The following is a 19251-nucleotide window of genomic DNA, read 5'->3' on the forward strand; positions in this document are numbered from 1 at the left end:
CTTATGACTATATCTCTCCGAGCCCTTCATATATTACACCATTTCTGTTAGTTATGTAAACTGTATATGCACACAAATGACAACATCAATTGAATTTTTTAATGCCTAAAGATGGATAATAGAATAAAAAAATAAATAAAAAACAACAATTCAAGCGGGTGTAAATTTCAGATGCAGACTTCTACCCTATGTATCACTCCCAAATTGACTGTGAAGACAAGAACAGACTAATTACAGTGTGCTCAGAGGCTTTTAAATGGTCATTTTTGCCACGCGTCATACATGAATGGATGGGACAAAACCCTAATAACTGGTACCTTTTGCCAAGCACTTCACAATGTTTTGCTGAGTACATATGTAGTTGTGTAAATCATTGATCTGAGAGAGAGAGAGAGACAAGGTGGACCGGGGGGGGGGGGGGGGGGGGGGGGGGGGGGGGGGGGGGGAATAAAGGGGAAGTGCATGTCAAAAAAATTATCCCATTTCATTGTAGCAGGGTGCTACAGCAAAACCAGTTTTGAATTATTTCAAAATACAAACAGTCTTGGTTGTGAAATTATTTAATGTCAATGACATGTTTTGCTCTTTTGGGGCATTGGGGCATCATCAGAATGTGTAAAAGTAGCTGTATATGAAAACTATCTGTCCCACAAGCATATAAAATGGAAATTGGTTACAATAGTAACTGAATATGTAATCCATCCATCAAAAAAAGTATAAAATTCAAGGTAGACCTTGAACGAACCAGCTGACACACTGTAGTAGTATCTTGTTCGCACGCAAAGTGTCAGTGTGATGCATGTGGCTCATACCATGTTTATTTTGTAAGTGTAGCCCTATTTTGTACTACTACAGCAGTGTCAGCTGGTGTTTTCAAGGTCCACATTGTGTTTTATATGTTTTTATGATGGATGGGTTACATATCCACTTACTGTTGTGACAAATTTCCATTTTATATGGCTATAAGATGGACGGATTTCATATCCAGCTACTTTTACACCCTAAAAGAATGAAACACGTCACTGACATTAAATAATTTTGCAACCAAGACTGTTTTTATTCCAAAATAAGTGCATGTCACTTAGATCCTAGAATGAGAGGGACCAACCTGCAAGTTGTTTCCAGAGTGACTAGCCTGTACTCTTTTTTATGTGTGTATTACTGCCTCCAGAAGGTAAGCATAGACCAGCACTTTGAACTCATAATTTATTACTACTCAATATTAGACATTTTCTTAATCAGAAGGTCATGTTTTAAATTTAAGTGTAACTTTTTGTGTATTTTCTGATTATCTGAAGTCTGGACTGTGCTTGCTTTTCACTACTTCCTTTCACACTTTTTAATCTTAGTCTGTCTTGTATCAAGCTGTTAGTATCTAACAGGTGTAGAATTTCCTTTATTTGCTGAAGGCTATTATTGTCTTTACATTGCGTTTTTCTTAACTAGGTAAAGAAGAATTTTTTTCTATTTTTTGCTCTCTAATTTCTGTGTTAATTTTCAACAATTTATTATTGAATAGATCTTGCTAACATATTAATTTTTGCGTCTTTTTGAATCCTATGTTGGAAGAAACCAGAAATACATGGTCTTTTAAAAAAATTCCCAAACATTCGTAATTTTGTACCAATGGTGTGTTGGAGTAAAATGTGGTTGGTATCCCAGCACACACCTGTTTTTAATGTGTAGCTGCTGGAAGTTTCATTGTTGTATGTCTGTTACTTATTGTTCAGTGCTGTACTGCATAGAACATCATGTCACACAGTTTGCAAATTTCAAGATGGCAGAGTTAGATAGAACAGCAACATGTCTACATTAAATTTTTGCATGAAACTCAAGAAAACCTTCACAGACACTCCAAATGATACAGAAAGCCTACAATGATGAGTGCTTAAGCTGTACTTGATGTTATGAATGTTGGACACAGTTTAAAAATGGCTAGACAGCAGTTAAAGATGATCTCATTCAGGATGCCCTTCGACATCTGCTGACGATGCTCATGTCAGGAATGTCATCACGAATTCATGCCACACGGACTAGATGTTAAACAGTGGTACTATTAGGATGTGTTGCAATGCCTGCGAGAAAATGTGAGAAGGAAATGGCCTGAAATGTGGTTAGACAGTTCATGGCTCTTGCATCACGACAACGCACCCACACATTCATCCCTGCTGGTGCGTGACTATTGCAAAAAACTGAAATCACTATGCTGCTTCATCCTCTGTACTCTCCAGGCCTGGCCCCTGCAGACTTCTTTTATTCACAAATTTGGAAACCCCATAGGAAGCACCAAGATTTGCAATGATAGTTAAGATAAAAGAAAATTCGGAGACAGCATTTTCAAAGGAGACCGTGCATAAAGAGCCAAAGTTAAGTGTAGAAAAATTTTGTGGGGAAGTTCCAGAATTGTTTGAACAGACCTCGTGTGTCATTTTATCCAACAATGGGTTGTGTACAAAACATCAATAAAATTGACTGTGTTATCAAAATTAAAAACTGACACAGAAATCTACAACTATTTCAGGTAAATCCATTACTTCACTGATGTTGTCAGTATCCATGAACAATACAATGTCTATCTGCTTACCTTCAGACCTAAATTCAGCTCCCTTAATGAACGCCTCATCTCTGATGTTAGTGCATTCATTCGCTCACACTCTTGAATTGCAACAATTACGTATGGTGTCCTGTCTTCAACTTTAGCCATCAGTTCAATAATGTTAAATGGTTCTGGTAATTTATCATATATATCTTCGAGAACCGACTTCACCTGTGATAAATATAATGCTTGTTGTTATGACTGTCATATAAATGAATGGAGACAAATAAGTACTGAGAAAGTACTTAATATTCAGTACTATTACTTGAATTATATTGTTTCAAGAATTGTTGATATTTTAAATGATTGTCAAAAGTAGAAATATACGAGTCAATGAAGGAACTTAAAATTTGGTAGTTCATACTCATGAGCTTTGGTGCTCCTGACTTTACTGATACAATATAAGACTACAATTCATTTAGAAAGTTAATTCGATTATCATGTTGTCATATATGTGAAAAAACAATCACAAATTCAAAACTAGTGATGAAAGTAGTTTTGTACAGAATAATACAAGTAATGTGAAGTCATACTGCTTAACAGCACAATTATAATTATAATGCTTTGCAGATACCCTCTATGAATTTTTCAGTATTTCTTAAAAAAATTTGAAACCCTACTATGTCACCTATCTTACAAAATGAGCCAAATAATAATGTTTGTGATTTCAGTATTAATTTTTGAAGGAGTCTGAACAAAAACACGATGTAGACATCTCCTTAACATTTATAATCTATCCTCAGTTGTAAACTTTCTTAGCAAAACTGTTCATAACACCTTAATAGACAACATTTGTGAATGTGGCAACATGGTAAAGAAGCTGTTTTCTTTCAGTTTTAGTTGGGTTATCAAATTATGATGGCCAATTTGCCATAACAGACAACATAACAGCTCTAAATAAATCATGTGGTAATTAGAAAACTAGTAGGATAGTTAATGAACTCAGAACAGACACCTTTAGAAGAAACTTACAAAACATCAAGTGGAATGAGTTGTATGGCGTAATGGATGTAAATTCTAAATTTAATGCAGTTCTAAGTAAATAGCTGTTTCACAACAAAAACAATAAAGAATGGCACCAGTTATTTACCAAACAAACCATGAACAGCAAAACAGATTAAAGTGTCATGTAGCAGAGAGAGAAAGAAGTACAGGATAAGCACAGATGTCCAACAACTTTCATACTATAGAAGATATTGTTCTTAATTAAGAAGAGTTATAGAAAATAAAAAAAATTGCTTGTCATATCAATCACAGATTTACAACTGTCAAAATAAAATCAGTTCAATCTCGAGCATAGTTGATGAGAACAATATATCTGGTAAGATATACTTAATAGTCCACGAAACCATTGTACTGAAGTACCACAAGAATTTAATCAATGCAAGATCCACTTCAGTCTCTTCCAGGAAAAATAGAAAAAGCAGAGATTCTTATGGAAACTAACAACATTTCAAGCAAAATATCAAGAGCCTGTTTTTCTGCTATAGCTACTGTACACAGCCATACATTTGATGTATTACTTTCGCAAATTATTTTTATAGACAGGCTAAATTATGCCATTGTTAGATTTTCTTAAGCCCACCTCCATAACTGAGTGGTCTGCGTAGATAGCTACCATGCGGAGGACCCAGGTTCTATGCCTGGTACTGCTAAGAATTTTTCCTAGGTGAGAGGACTGGTACAGAATGCACTCAGTCTTGTGATGCCAATTGAGGAGCTACTTCAATGCGAGGTTGTAGCTCCAAGGTCTGGTAAGTCAGCAACTCCCACATGCCCTCCATACCGCATCCACATGGTGGAGGTTGACACAGCGGTCTGCCAACATCGTTTGGGTCTTCAGAGCCTGGTTGGGAAACTCATTGGATCTCCTTTAAGAAAGGCAGCAGGATAGATATTAATAACAATCAGAACAATTGGTTATTAACTCTCCTCTGAAAAGTTTTGGAAAAGGTAATGTATGTAACAATGTTTAAGCACATCTGCAAATATAAGATGGTGCATCACTTGAAATTTGGATCCCAGAAAGGTTTTTCCCCTGAACATTCCATGTACGATTTCAATGACCATGTATTAAAATATCTGAAAGACGAGATTTCACCTACTGCGATTTTAGTGATCTATCTAAGATCTTTGACTGTGTAAACCACAAAATTCTTTTGGATCAGCAGTTTATGGCTTTTGTGGTACAATGAGTAGTTGGCTCACTTTAGATAGCTCATGCAGCTCTCACAATGAATCATCTTTGGAGGTGCGATAAATTAATACTGGTGTTTAACACAGGGTTCAATTCTAGGACCACTTCTGTTCTCTCCATATATATCTCATCTTCCCTGTTACACTGATAAAGCAGAAATAATGCTCTTTGCTGATGATACAAGCATCATAATCAGACCCAGCAAAGTTGCTGTTACAGGAGAAAGAAAAACATACTTGAAATTATTACTGATTGAATCTTTGTAAATGGTCTACCACTGAACTTAGAAGAACACTAATTCAAATCTCTATGTGGCAAGACATGAATAACAATGGCAATAATGACACAGAGCTATGTGAAACTAATTTTTCAAAACTTTTGGGTGTGTATATTGATCAAAACTTGAACTGGAAATCACATATTGTAGACCATATCAAACATCTGTGTTCAGCATTTGTTCTACTTGTAAATGCTGATGCTGTTGAAGAAAGCATTAGATAAGTAACTTATTTCCCAAACTTTCATTCATTGGTGTCGTATGGAATAGGTTTTTAAAGCAATTCCACACAAAGACACGAAGTACGAGGGGTACTAATAAAGTTTTCATTATTAGCTTGAAAAGATGAAGTTACATAATTAACTTTTTATTATTACGCAAGTACATGTTACATGTCTGCAGTCCTGCTTCAAACTGCAATTCCTCCATCACTATACCACAGCTTACTACTACAGGAGCCTAAACAGACTAGCCCAGACCATCAACAAAGTGAAACATTTTATATCCAAAGGTGCTCCTGTTGGACTGAAATCAGCAATTACCATAAAATTTATGCAACTCAGACTGTGGAATTAAAAGGATAATTTTAATATTACACAGCTCTCTCCTCAATAAATTCGTCAGCAACAGTGGAAAAAAATATGAAAGCTTACAACATTGCTGCAAATTCAACTACCTGAAAAATATCTGTAAACAATCATTTGCTCACCTTATCTTCACGTGACATGGTTGTAGCACCTGAAGCCCCAGCATCTCTAGGTTGCATTTCCAGTAGAGTGCGGAAAAGGTTTTCTGAAGTGGTTGTCAAAAACCCAATTTCAGCATTTGGATGCAGACCATACAGATATGGAGATTCAGATGGCAAATACTTATCAATGTAGTTGTGATAACCCTATAAAATACAATTTCTTCATCACTAACAATTACAAGCAATACGCCAGTTTAAAATGCTATTAAGCATACCATCTTGTGACAATGAATGCCTGATTTTTTTGATATTTCAAAATAGTGTCTGTAATAGGAATATTTCTGTTTTCAGAACGTTGCTTTTCCTTTAAAATGCAGTCTTGTACTGTTCTTTTGCATGATGTTTAATATCTCAGAAATTGCACATTGCACAAGAAACCGGAAGCTTAAATTTTTAGTGATCCACCCTGGTTACTGATTTCATTTATCTGCACAATGTTTCAACAGCTAAACTCCATCAGGCATCAAAATGTTGGGCAGGATGATGAAACTATCACCCAAATTGGACATCTAGAAAAACATGTTCGATATGTCACACTTTAAAACTGCAGAAATCACATGAGTGCAAAAATTTTGCATTACGTTATAGAGAGTGACATCTACAGTAGCCCCAGCAATGTGCTGGAAACAAAAATGATGTAGCTATGCCTTTCAGGAAAAAAATATTAATGTATATATTAAGCATAGGAATTTTGCCCAGCTGCAACTAAAAGCAGTAACCAACAACTAACTTGTTTCTACTATGCATTGAAAAGACAATTCATGCAAGCAAATTATGATGCCACATAATTCTTGATGATGTGACTGGATGTATAACAGTGCAACAACAGAACGAAAGCTGGTAGTCTGAGTGCCGATTTGCTGTGTTGCCCAGTGCAGCTATAGGTGTCTATGGGTGCATACAAGAATGCTGGTAAGCCTGCTAGTCAAGCTGCAGCAGCGTCATTACAAGTTGAATGACAAGTGTGTACTGTTAGCTCTGTAGTGCTTCTCACACAATTTTACAGAAACTATTCACCCATAAAATTAGAGTTTTACGTTATGTATAGCTTTGTATGTCAGCTTCACAGTGGAGAGCCCATTATCTTGTCAATGGTCACACTTACTGTGATATTCTCATTTAAATAAGACACTGCTCAAAATTTGTCAAAGTTTGCAAAATAAAATTTGGGTCACTACAATTTTGCGTTAGATGCATATTTACCACAATATGCTGCTGTGAATGAAATTTAGCTAAGATATTGAATGTTTTTAGACTTTGGAGGAGGTCTCTATCTGTCTCTAATCTTGGGAAAATAAAATTCATGTAGCACTAATACTTCTGACTGTACATGCTCAAGATTGAAATATTCATAACATACCTCGTATCCCATAAACTGTTCAACATATCAGTATGAGATTTTGGCAGGTGATATCACACAAACAGGGGAGTATTTTTTTATGTACAGTGATATAGCAGAAGCTATGGTTCTTATTTTTTTTTCAATACAGTACTGTAATTCTTGTAAGAGTCTTAGACGGTTATTGAAAAGTGATTTTGCTAATAGGAAAATAAATGCAAAATTTCTTATCTTATTTTACAACAAATAGACACAATGAGGTTTTCTGTAATATACTGACCACCATGGCTGTGTACTGTTTGTTTAACAAGACATTCTGTTTTAAGATTCTGTCGCAATAGTTATTGCTAGGTGAGTGTGCAATTTATACTGCGTTTTGGCAAAAAAAGGCAAAAGTTAAACCCATCAGCAAAGCAAAATTAAACCTATCAGCAAAGCAAAATTAAACCTGCCAGCAAGAGAAATGTAGCCCTTCCTCATACATGCTGGAGCTTCTTCATATGAGACAAAAATAAATTGCCAATTCCGTTGCAGCTTTTGTGGAATCCTGTAACCCACCAAATTTTTAATAGCAAGTGACTGGAATGGAAACTTACCAAATGATTTTCTCCTTGTTCTACATTTGAGAAATACAAAAATAATTTGCAGCAAATAGGGTACCATATTCCTGTTCCTATGCCCATTCAGAGTGAAGTGGCAAACTTTTCCACCATAATTATCTTTTGATGTGTTGGAGATAGATTACATATATTTATAATCTATTTTAGCCTTAATAAGCCTGCAGCTAATGATATAGTTGCTAGCGTTGCTGCCTCTGGATCACAGGGTCTCAGGTTCGATTCGCGCTCAGGTTAGGGGTTTTCTCTGCCAGGGACTGGGTGTTTGTGTTGTCACTGAATGTGTAAATTTGGGACTTTGTACAGGCGGTGATGACTGCGCAGTTGAGTGCCCCACAAATTGAACAACATCATCATCAACCTTAATGAGCAGTCTCAAGTAGTTCATAAAGTAATAAAACAATGCAATTTTTAAGTGTCTACTCACCTGATTTGACTTCGGTTCCTCATTTAATAAAACAATGTTGATGAGGTTTAAGGTGCAGAAAGAAATCATTTGCTAAGTTTCAGTACCACCTGTTCCATACTAAAAAGGTACTGAGCTACAAGATCACTCTGAAACTGGAACTAAAGGAATTATTCACTATGGCCTGACTTGTTAGCCCTTTCTCTTAATAAAAAAATTGTGGTTTTTGGCTGAAAAAGTTTAACAACCCAAATGAAAATAAATTGCCAGTCCTGTTGCAGATGCAAAGGAATCCTGTAATGCAGTGTGTATTTTATAATTAACAGCTAGGACTGAAACTTACTGAAGGATTTTCTTTTTACAACTCAGTTATATTTGATATGTGAAAATGTGCAGCAAATACCATATGATCTATCCATTCCTTCCCTTGTGCAGAGGGAGGAACTGGATCTCTTACTGCAAATATTTTTTGATTCATCGACTTATTGACTTTGACAAATAGTTGGCAAGGTTCTGCAAGTTGTCAATGCATTCGCAGCTTCAGAGTTACGAAAGAATATTACTGGGTCTGTTCTTCCCTGGAGCAAAAATGTAGTATTGTTCTATTAGATATAATTAATTTGGTGCCTCTGTATTTGTGGATAAGAATGTTACAAAAACATGATATTCATTACTTTATGAATTGCTTGAAACTATTCATTAATGTTAAAATAGATTATAAATAAATATATATGTTTAACACATTAAAAGATAGTTATGATGGAGAAGTTCACTGCTTCACTCTGTATGGGGATTGGAACAGAAAAATGGTACACCATTTTCTGCAAATTATTTTCATATTTCTCAGGTGAACAATGGGAGAAAATCCTCTGGTAAGTTCCCATTTCTGTCACTCACAATTAAAAATATGGAGGTTTACAGGATTCCACCACAACTGCAACAGATTTGGCAATTTATTTTTGTCTGAATTTTTAACCATTTCTCATACAAAGAAGATTCATCGGTTATGAGAAATGGCTTAATTTTTCTTTTTTTCCCAAAACACAGTATAAATTGCACATATTCACCTTGCAGTAGCTACTGTGACACAATCTTAAAACAGAATGTCTTATTAAACAAGAACTAGGTGATAGGGCAGTCAATGCTTTATGGAAAACCTCATTTTCATACTAACAAAATCTCTTTTTAATAATAGCTGTCAAACACTCTTAAAAATTTACAGTACTGGATTGTAAACTAAAATAAAAACCATAGCTTCTGCTATATCGCCATAGATAAGAAAGTACTGTAAGTTAACCATATAAAAAAGTGTTCTCCTGGTTGTGTGGTATCAGTTGCCAAAGTCTTGTACTGATATCTCAAACAGTTTAGGAGATATGATGTATGTTATGAATATTTCAATCCCAAGCGCATGTGGTGAGAAGTGTATGTGTTACAGAAATTCCATTTTATCGAGATTGGAGACAGACAGAGAGCTCCTCCAAAGTCTAAAGAAAAATTCAAAATCTTAGCTAAATTTCACTCACAATGACATACTGTGTAATATGCACCAAATGCAAAATCATAACAACCCATGTTTTTCATTGCAAATTTTTTTTGAAGTTTGGACAGTGTCTTTCTTCAATGAGAAAGATTGCAGGGTGTGCAACTCAATTCTGTCAGTGCAGTCCATCGACAGTGGGCAAAGAATGTTTCATTCATTCTGGCTCACTGACAGTGCAGGTCCGCACCTGTTGGCACTTTCACCCGTCTGCCATTATGTATTGCCTCAGTATATAACAAGGGGATATTTTCTGCACTGGCTCAAGCCACCTTGTGCTGTTCTGTCTTGCGCAGGTAGCCCACTTTCTTTCTGTGTGGACCCATACATGGTAAAAAAAAATGGCAGAAAGTACAGTCAGGAAATTATTTTAATAGTACCCCATGTCACTCATTGTACAATATGAAAATGTATGTTTACAGCATTCTTACGAAAAGAACTGTGTTTATGTTTGCATAAACCACAGTCCCTTTTCAAATGTTGTTAACATTAACTTAACAAAAGTTATAAAGGCAAATTGTAAAAATTCAGTACAATGAGGTGACAAAATAATATAAACACTCTAGCATAAAAACATAATTTGAGAATCTTATTTCCTGAATTACTTCTTTCACTTAGAATTTCACTGTACTGCTTGTATTGTGACTTCACCCATCTGGTACATGGGATATGAGAGATGGTGAAATAGGCCTAGACTTCAAGAAGAATGTAAAAATCCCAATACAAAAGAAATCAACAGCTGATAGTTATGAACATTGCACAACCATAAGTTTCATACATTATGGTTACAAAATACTAATATGATTTATGTGCACAAAAATGGAATTACTGGTAGAATCTGACTAATGGAAAATCAATTTTGGTTTCAGAGAACATCTTGGCAGTAATTTATTTTAGAACCTAGAATGATGAAGAACAAGCCTACAGCAGTCGCACTTATAGGCCTTAAAAAAAGCTTCTGACAATGTTGACTAGAATACACTCCTGCAGTTCTGAATTTATCATAATAAAACACATTGAGAAAATTGTTATTTACAACTGGTACAGATATCTGCCTGCAAATTATAAGATAAGGACATGAAATTGAGTCAGTTGTTGAGAATGGAGCAAAGTTGTAGCCTGCCCACAGTGTTATTCGATCTGTACATTGGGCAAGCACTAAGGTAAACCTGGGAGAATTTTAGAATAAGGAATTAAAGATTAGAGAGAAGAAACAAAAATATTTAGGCTTGGCACTGATATTGGAAATCTGTCAGATATGGCAAATGACAGGGAAAGTCAGCTGAATGAAATGGACAGTGTATTGAAAAGAGGTTATAAGATGAACATCAACAAATGTAAAACAAGGAAAATGAAATGTACCAATCTGAGAGTACTGTGTTAGAAAATGAGACACTAACAAGTTATGCTACTTGAGTGAGCATCAAAATAACTGATAATGGCCACAGTAAAGAGCATATAAAATGTGTACTGGCAGAGGTAAAAAAAATTATGTTTGCCTGGAGTGATTTAGAGAAATTGTGGAAAACCTATATCAGCATGGCCATATGGGGATTTGAACCACTGTTCTCCTGAATGCAAATCCAGTGTGATAAACACAGTGCCAAAGTAATAAATAGTTACTGTATCAAACTGAAGGGAAAAGAGCTTTACAGTACAACTTGAATAAAACAAAGAATAGGTTAATGGAGACCCCCAAGGCATCAAGGAACAGTTAATTTGGGAAGAGAGTGATGTTTGTTATGAGAAATTTACAGTGGATGCACATGCATGGAGAGCTGCATGAAATCAGTCTTTGTACTCAATACCCAGTGGTGGTTTGAGACTATTTTTTTGCACAAGTGACATATTGTATGGTGCTCCACCCCACACTTTCACTTCTGTCATTTCACTACTAATTATGACACACATTCAAAAACAAATTCTGTATTTGGGCACCTCTGGTATCCCTCTTATCTTAGTACCCCAAGTGATCACTTATGTCACTCAGGGATTGAACTAACCTTGTGAACATCACACAAACAATCTGATCCAAAGGAATAAACAGAACTATCAGTGCAGTGCTCCTACTTATACCTGTCAAGTGTAAATGTCAAGTAATTGCAGAGCTGGCATAAACTGTTCTAAAAACTCATTTTTTTAATATGTTAATTCTGGAATACCATCCTCTTACATTCCAGATCTATAACTACTTTGTGCTTCTTGAAGTTTAGATGCAATGTATCACTTATCCCCTGGCTGATTTCTTCTGCCAGTTTCAACAGCAGCAGTAGAAAGAGCTATTAGGGATATAGTGGTAGCTGGCTCTATCTGTGGGCAAGAACTAGAATCCAGTTGTAACGGAGCAACATGGAACTAGCCTACTTGTCCTTCTGCCACTCCTTACTTAATATAATTTTTTCTTTATTTGACGTGTTTTATGAATGACACATAGGCAACAATTACACAAAATAGATACTTTCTTATTATAGCAAGAATTTATAAAGTTTTATCACTTATTGTGTAAGTGCCTGATTACTAATGACAGTAATCTAGTTAGTTTAACTGGAGGTAATTTTTATAAGAAACATATCAATAATTTAAGATTCAAACATTTGGAGTTGAAATTCATAGTGAGCAAATATATGTTACTGGTTAAATTGGTGTAGCTTGTTTCCAAACTCTCATTCTTCTCTTTTTGAAAGACATCTTATGTTTTCCAAAATGTCGTATTTCACACATTATTTGTAACCTTGTTCCAGAACATTCGAATATTAAGTAAAGGTTATTTTCAAAATTTAGTACCATAACTATGTTGCTTTGATTTTTCCAATTTCAGTTTGTCCACTTTCACAAGGAAAACTTATTAGCTTCCAAATCATTTGTGCTATAAAATTTCACGTTTTAGGCATTTTTGGCAGGCTTCATGAACCCCCACAAAAGTAGAAATAATATCTGTAGAGTAGTCCTTATAAATTTGCCTGTTTGTCACTCATACAGCTAATAGTTAAAAAGGCTTGCGGTGCTGCTTATTGTTAATTTGTATCTTTTGATTTTGCTCTCTTTCCTATTATAAATTACAGTATTATAACAGATTTCAAGTTTTATTGTTATGTGCTTGCATAAGTAGTTGTGTAGGCTAACACTTAAGTCAGCTGGCAGTCGACATTCATACTGTTAACATCTGTGTGTTACTATTAAAATCTGTCAGCATCAGGTAGTCAAACTGTACAGTACTATGTGAGTCATTCCTGGCAACAACTTGTTAACTTGCAAGTACCAGATGTTATGTGAATGTCATATAATTGTGAACTGTGATTTTGTGCGTGCATGCGTGTGTGTGTGTGTGTGTGTGTGTGTGTGTGTGTGTGTGTGTGTGTGAATTATCTGCATGGGTCCCAGGAAGAATGGGCAATATTCAGGGATAAGACAGGAACAACCACTTGAAGCAAAAGTCTATTGAACATAGACTCTAAAATGCATACCTTAGGCGCTATGAGCACTTGTTCATCTTTGATACTGTGAAACATATCTCTTTTTGTGAAATGTGTTTCATTCATCTCATAATGTACATTTGCAATCCATTTGGTTTGCGTACAGGAGACATGTCAAAAATTTATAATACAGTTACAATGATTTTCACATTAATAAATTGTAGCACTACAATAAATAATAATACTATAAGGATACAGTTGCAGTTGTTAACATCGAGTATAGATTTAAGTGTCAGGAAGTCGTTTCTAAAAGTGTTTGTATGGAGTGTAGCCATGTATGGAAGTGAAACATGGACGATAAATAGTTTGGACAGGAAGAGAATACAAGCTTTCGAAATGTGGTGCTACAGAAGAATGCTGAAGATTAGATGGGTAGATCACACAACTAATGAGGAGGTATTGAATAGAATTGGAGAGAAGAAGAGTTTGTGGTACAACTTGACGAGAAGAAGGGACCGGTTGGTAGGACATGTTCTGAGGCATCAAGGGATCACAAATTTAGCATTGGAGGGCAGCGTGGAGGGTAAAAATCGTAGAGGGAGACCAAGAGGTGAATACACTAAGCAGATTCAGAAGGATGTAGGTTGCAGTAGGTACTGAGAGATGAAGAAACTTGCACAGGATAGGGTAGCATGGAGAGCTGCATCAAACCAGTCTCCGGACTGAAGACCACAACAACAACAACAGGGATATTTATTGGAATATGTAGCACATTTTATCCCGCTCAAATTTCCAGTTTGTCCTGCATAAATTCATCCACTGAGTAATAACACCTGTGTCAGTACTTCACACAGCTTTCTTTTAAGTGAACCTAAATTTATTACAAATAAATTTATTACAAATTTTCATTCCCATGTATTGAGGTCCCTGGGCATACAGTCTGAGGCGGTGGGTCGGGAGCATAAAATTTTCTTTTTTTCTAGTATCATGTGAATGGACAAAATGGTTTCCCTCAAATAATTCATGTCTGGTGTACAAAAATATAATAATCTCTATATAAGTACAAGGATGGCAGAGTTAATATTTTAAGTTTCCTAAATAATGGTCAACATGGTTCTTTGTGATTTGCAATGCACATATATCGAATGATTTTTTTTCCTCTGTATTTTTAGTATCTGCACTATGTTTGTCGAGTTACCCAAACAACAATACCATACCTAATAATGGATTCGAAGTAGCTTGTATATGCTACTTTTCATGTGTCCGTGTCAGTTGCAGTTGATAATATTTGCATTAGAATGCAAACTGCTCAGTCTGTTTGCCAGGTATTAAATGTGTGCAAATGTGCGCCTGCCAGCTTAAATCTTTATCTACATATAAACCTAAGTATTTGACTGAATCAACTTCTTCTGTATCTTGGTTGTTGTGTACAATCTTATTCTTCTCACATTTTGAGTGTTTGGTTTTGAACTGCACCACATGAGTCTTTGATATGTTTAGATTCAACCCATTTAGCTGAAACCAAGTTTTAAGGTACTAAGGGTACTGATCACAGATTTGGGATTTTTTTCCAAATCCTGATCTTCAACTTCTGCAAACAGAACTGATTGGGAGCTATATTTAATGGTAAGTCATTAACATAGAAGAGAAATAGGATTGTGCCTAGTATGGAGCCTTATGGAACACCCTGGGATATATATTTTTTTTTTTCAATCAGAAAAATAATAGACACCATTTGAAGAGATGCTAACTCTCTGTTATCTGTTGGATAAGTAGGATTTAAGCCACTGTAGGGTACTGCTGCTAATGCCATACTTTTCAAGTTTGTAAACAAGCAATGCAAGGTTTACAGAATCAAACGCATTTATGAGGTCACAGAAAATTCCTGCCACCTTATTTCTCCTGTCTAATGATGTACTTATTTTCTCAATGAATCTGTTTACTGTGTCTTTGGTGTTTTCCCCCTGCTGAAAACCAAACTGGTTGTTTAGAATAACAGAATATTTTGCAATGAATTTTTGGATTTGTGCAGCAGTATGTTTTTCAGATATTTTAGATAGGACTGGAAGAGTTGAGATAGGACAATAATTTCCCATAAATTGATCCCTTCTTGAAGAGTGGTTTGACGTCAGCATATTTCTGGGAAACAGCCCTCTTCAAAACATAACATTGAATTATTATTTGAGCTAGTGGGTTTGCAATTCTATTGTGTACCACTTTAATAACTTTGGTGGGTATTCCATCCCAACCTGCAGATTTTTTTTCTTGTGTTAGAATAGCATTTTCTACATCCTCTACAGAAACTTTTAAGAATTTTGTAAAGTTTTCAGTGTTTTCACCTAGGCCAAAGGGATTTACTTTGTTGTGATAATCTGATACATCTACATCAGACTTTGCTACATTTATAAAGAATTCATTAAAGTAGTCTCGTATCTGAGTTGGATTTACAATAGTATTTCCTTCAATGTCAATTTTTGAAATTTCTTGGTTACAGGCTTTAACACCTAACTCAGATTTAATGACTACCCACACAGCCTTTATCTTATATTTATGATTTAAAATTAGCCTGTTATTTGCCAGTTGTTTTGCTGCCCTGACAACTCGTTCAAATATGGTTTTATAGAGTCTAACATATTTAATGAAATAAATATTTTTATTACATTTCAGTTCTCTGTGCAGTTGCCTTTTCCTTACACCAGAAATTTTTATGTCCTGGGTAATCCACTTTACTTTATTTGTTATTTTATTGCTCAGAGTCTAGGTGGAAATGTCTCATTAAAGTCACCAAGAAAACTATTTAGGGATTTCTCAAAGTTTTTGTCACCTGAGTTATAATGATCAAAATGCCATGTTTTCTCTTTTACCTTCTCTCTAATTGTTAGTAAGTTTTCTTTGCTACAATTTCTGCTCATATGGGTTCTCATATATGAATTGTTCCTGTCTGTCTGTGGACGCTCAATGAACAATGCACAATGATCTGAAATACCTAGATCTAGACAAAAATTTTACACATCCTCATATACATAATTAGCTAGAACCTTGTAAATATATGCTGCTGATTGCCCATTGTCTCTGGCAGATTCAAAGAAATTCAATTTGAAGCCATATTTCTTTACTACTGAGTCAGTGAATCTTAAAGCATAGCTACTATCACATGTGATATCATTTCATTTTTTTCTCTACAAAGGTCTTCTGGCATCATTTGAAGCTTAGATAAGAATAGTTCTGTTGTTGATGTCCCAGGAATTCTGTATATTCAGATTATTGTAACGTTTGCTAGTGAGTCCACTACTGCTACACAATAGCTCTCAAACACATTCTTCATTTAAATAATTAAACCATTATCTGGTCCTATAATTTATATCACTATGTAAAAGTATACATGAGCCTCCATGTGACTTGTTTCTTCTGCAAAAGCTACCTGCTAATCTGAAGTTTTCTATTTTGTTAGAATTTTAATTGTGTCCTCAGAAAACCAGTGCTCATTTAAACAAACAACAATATTTGCACATTCTGACAGAATGATTTCCAATTCATCTATTTTGGAGCTTTTGTTGTTTGAAGCATCAGTGTGCAAACCATTTACATTCCAGTGGGTAACATACCTACTTTGACCATTAGTTATGGGCTTTAGAACATTTCTTGGCAGATAAGGGTTTGGTTTTGTCTTTCTTAATGCTACGTAAGTTTTTTCACCCCCATCACTGCTTATCGGTTTCCCTTATTTTTTATGACCTGGCAAGTATCTATGAACATCTTTCTGAATATTTTTAAGCCCAACCTATTCAGATGTAAACCATCTTTGGCAAGACACTTTGCACTTAGAAATTTGTTGGGATCAATAAAACAACTCCCAGTTTATTGCACTGTTCGCAAGTATTGCCATTTATTCTCTGCACATAGCTGTCCCTCTCTGATCTCCTGTACACAATTCCACTTATTATTATTCTTGAATTCGAGTTGAGTTTTCTCGCCATTTGGATGAGGTTCCTCGTGTGATTTACAATTTCTTCCTCACTGTTGTTTTGAAGCGAATTTGTTCCCACATGGATAAAAACACCTTTTGGATATATGCTAACACTTATCTGCTGCGTTCTCCCTAAGACGTTGTTTAGGTGTGTATGCAATTGATGCGTCCAGATTCCAGGTCGATCGTCAATTTCGGAGTATGGAACGACTATGTTTTTCAACCATGAGACACATGTAAAAGAATTCACTTTCTGTCTTAATATAATGCTTCTTTCTGTCTTTTTTGTACATTATGCTGGTCCACTTATATTTGTCTGATTCTTCCATATCTTCAGTTTCTTTTTCTTTCATAATGGCGGCTGAAATTTGTCATGGTTTGTCAGTTGTATCACTCCACGTATTTGTCAAAGTAGATCCAACTAATACTCGATTTTTTTCTCATACACAATGCTTTTCATGTTTCAGTGCAATATTTTCTTGCTTTAACAATGTCAGTTCTGCTTTCAGAGCAGTTCTGTGCTGGGTCCCCTCTTGTTCCTGATTTTCATAAATGACCTGCCAAACTGAACACTAGCTAATGCTGTATTGTATGTGGACGATATAAGTCTTTTTATTAAAGCTCAAAATGAGACTGACTTGCAACACAAAGTAGAAATAACTAAAGAAGAAGCAGGAAAATAGTTTAGAGATAACTGTTTATTTGTAAATGAGAAAAAAACAGTATGGATGAATTTCAGCCATGTATCGAATAAAGTAAAGCCCAATATAGTTTTGAAACTTGGTGAACAGAAGATTTTACAAACTTCAAACACAAAATTTTTAGGTATTTGGTTAGACGAGCATCTGAAGTGGGATAAACATATTGAAATGCTCAATAAAAAGCTAAGTAAATGCTGCTATATACTCAGAATTCTGAAAAACTGCTGCAGTGAAAAAACAGTAATACGTGCTGATTATGCTCTTATGCATAGTCTATTGCGGTATGGTGTCTTATTTTGGGGTAATTCAAGTCTGGCAAACCGGTCATTCATTATTCAAAAACGAGCATTAAGAATAATGAAAGGGGCTGCACCAAGAGAGCCCTGCAGGGAAATTTTCAAACAATTTCAAATAAGGTCGCTTCCATCTTTATATATCTATGCTTTTTCAAATCTCACCCCCAATTTTCTTCTTTAAATATTGAGTGCTATGACTACCCAACAAGACACAGGAATGATTTCCACAGAGAAACACACAAAACAGCCCAATATCACAAAAGTGCAATATATCACCCCAAAATCCTTTTTAGTGCTCTTCCCTTAACCATCAAACAGATAGAAAAGTATTACATTTTTAAAAATGAGCTTAAAAAAATGTTATTAAGAGAATGTTTTTACAGTGTTACAGAGTACATGGATTTTCAGATTATAGTGACATAGTGGTGAATGATAATGATAATTCATATTTGAACAAATGTATGAAAATAGTCTGCCTGTTCACACTATAATTAATTAATTATTGTTTCTTCTGTTTTCTCTACTAGAGTGGTCAATGATAATGATAAGTCATATCTGAAAAACAAATGTATGAAAAAGTATGCACTATAAATAATTAAATATTGTTTGTTTTGTTATTATGTACCATACGCTGCATGAGATGTATATTTATGTATGTTTTACCACCATAGGCCTATGTTATTAATTTACTGTATAATTACAAACTCATGGTGTGGGTTCCTGTTGTCATGTCCTAGTTCATGAACCACGGGCAACGTATGAGTGGCCAAGTAAGTGGTCCTGACAGTCAGGATACCAGTTACTTTGGAATAAGGCTGGGCATCTCGGACATATTCTGAGTCGTCGTCACCTTTGTGCTCAGACGGCAAAGACTACCAAATCCACCGGTTAGTTCTTCAACCGTTAGGGGTAAAACCCAATGGGACCCGGGGCAAGTAAGGCTAGCAACCTGCTTCCCTGGTACTTTAAATATGATGCTGGCAACAATCAGAGCAAAATGCCTCGGACCTTTGGAAGTGACGGAGTCCCACCTCTAATTGACAAGCCAGGGACTCCTAAGGTACGACTCGGCAAATGAATGGTAATGAGATGGGGAGCTATTAATATCAATGGGGGCTACTCTGGGAAGAGGGTAGAGTTGACAGAGCCTGCAA

The 19251-nt window shown here is 35.5% G+C and overlaps 1 protein-coding gene across 1 annotated transcript in view; it reads right to left on the reverse strand.

Moving 5' to 3' along the window:
- Positions 1-19251, reverse strand: part of LOC126092703 (dynein beta chain, ciliary-like) — an 863310-nt gene that overhangs the window by 106024 nt on the left and 738035 nt on the right. Inside the window, 2 exon segments of the mRNA XM_049908426.1 lie at positions 2585-2767; positions 5780-5962. Of these exon segments, the coding sequence (XP_049764383.1) occupies positions 2585-2767; positions 5780-5962 (366 nt within the window).

The sequence above is a fragment of the Schistocerca cancellata genome, chromosome 7 (genome assembly GCF_023864275.1).
Source record: "Schistocerca cancellata isolate TAMUIC-IGC-003103 chromosome 7, iqSchCanc2.1, whole genome shotgun sequence".
Lineage (NCBI taxonomy): Eukaryota > Metazoa > Arthropoda > Insecta > Orthoptera > Acrididae > Schistocerca > Schistocerca cancellata.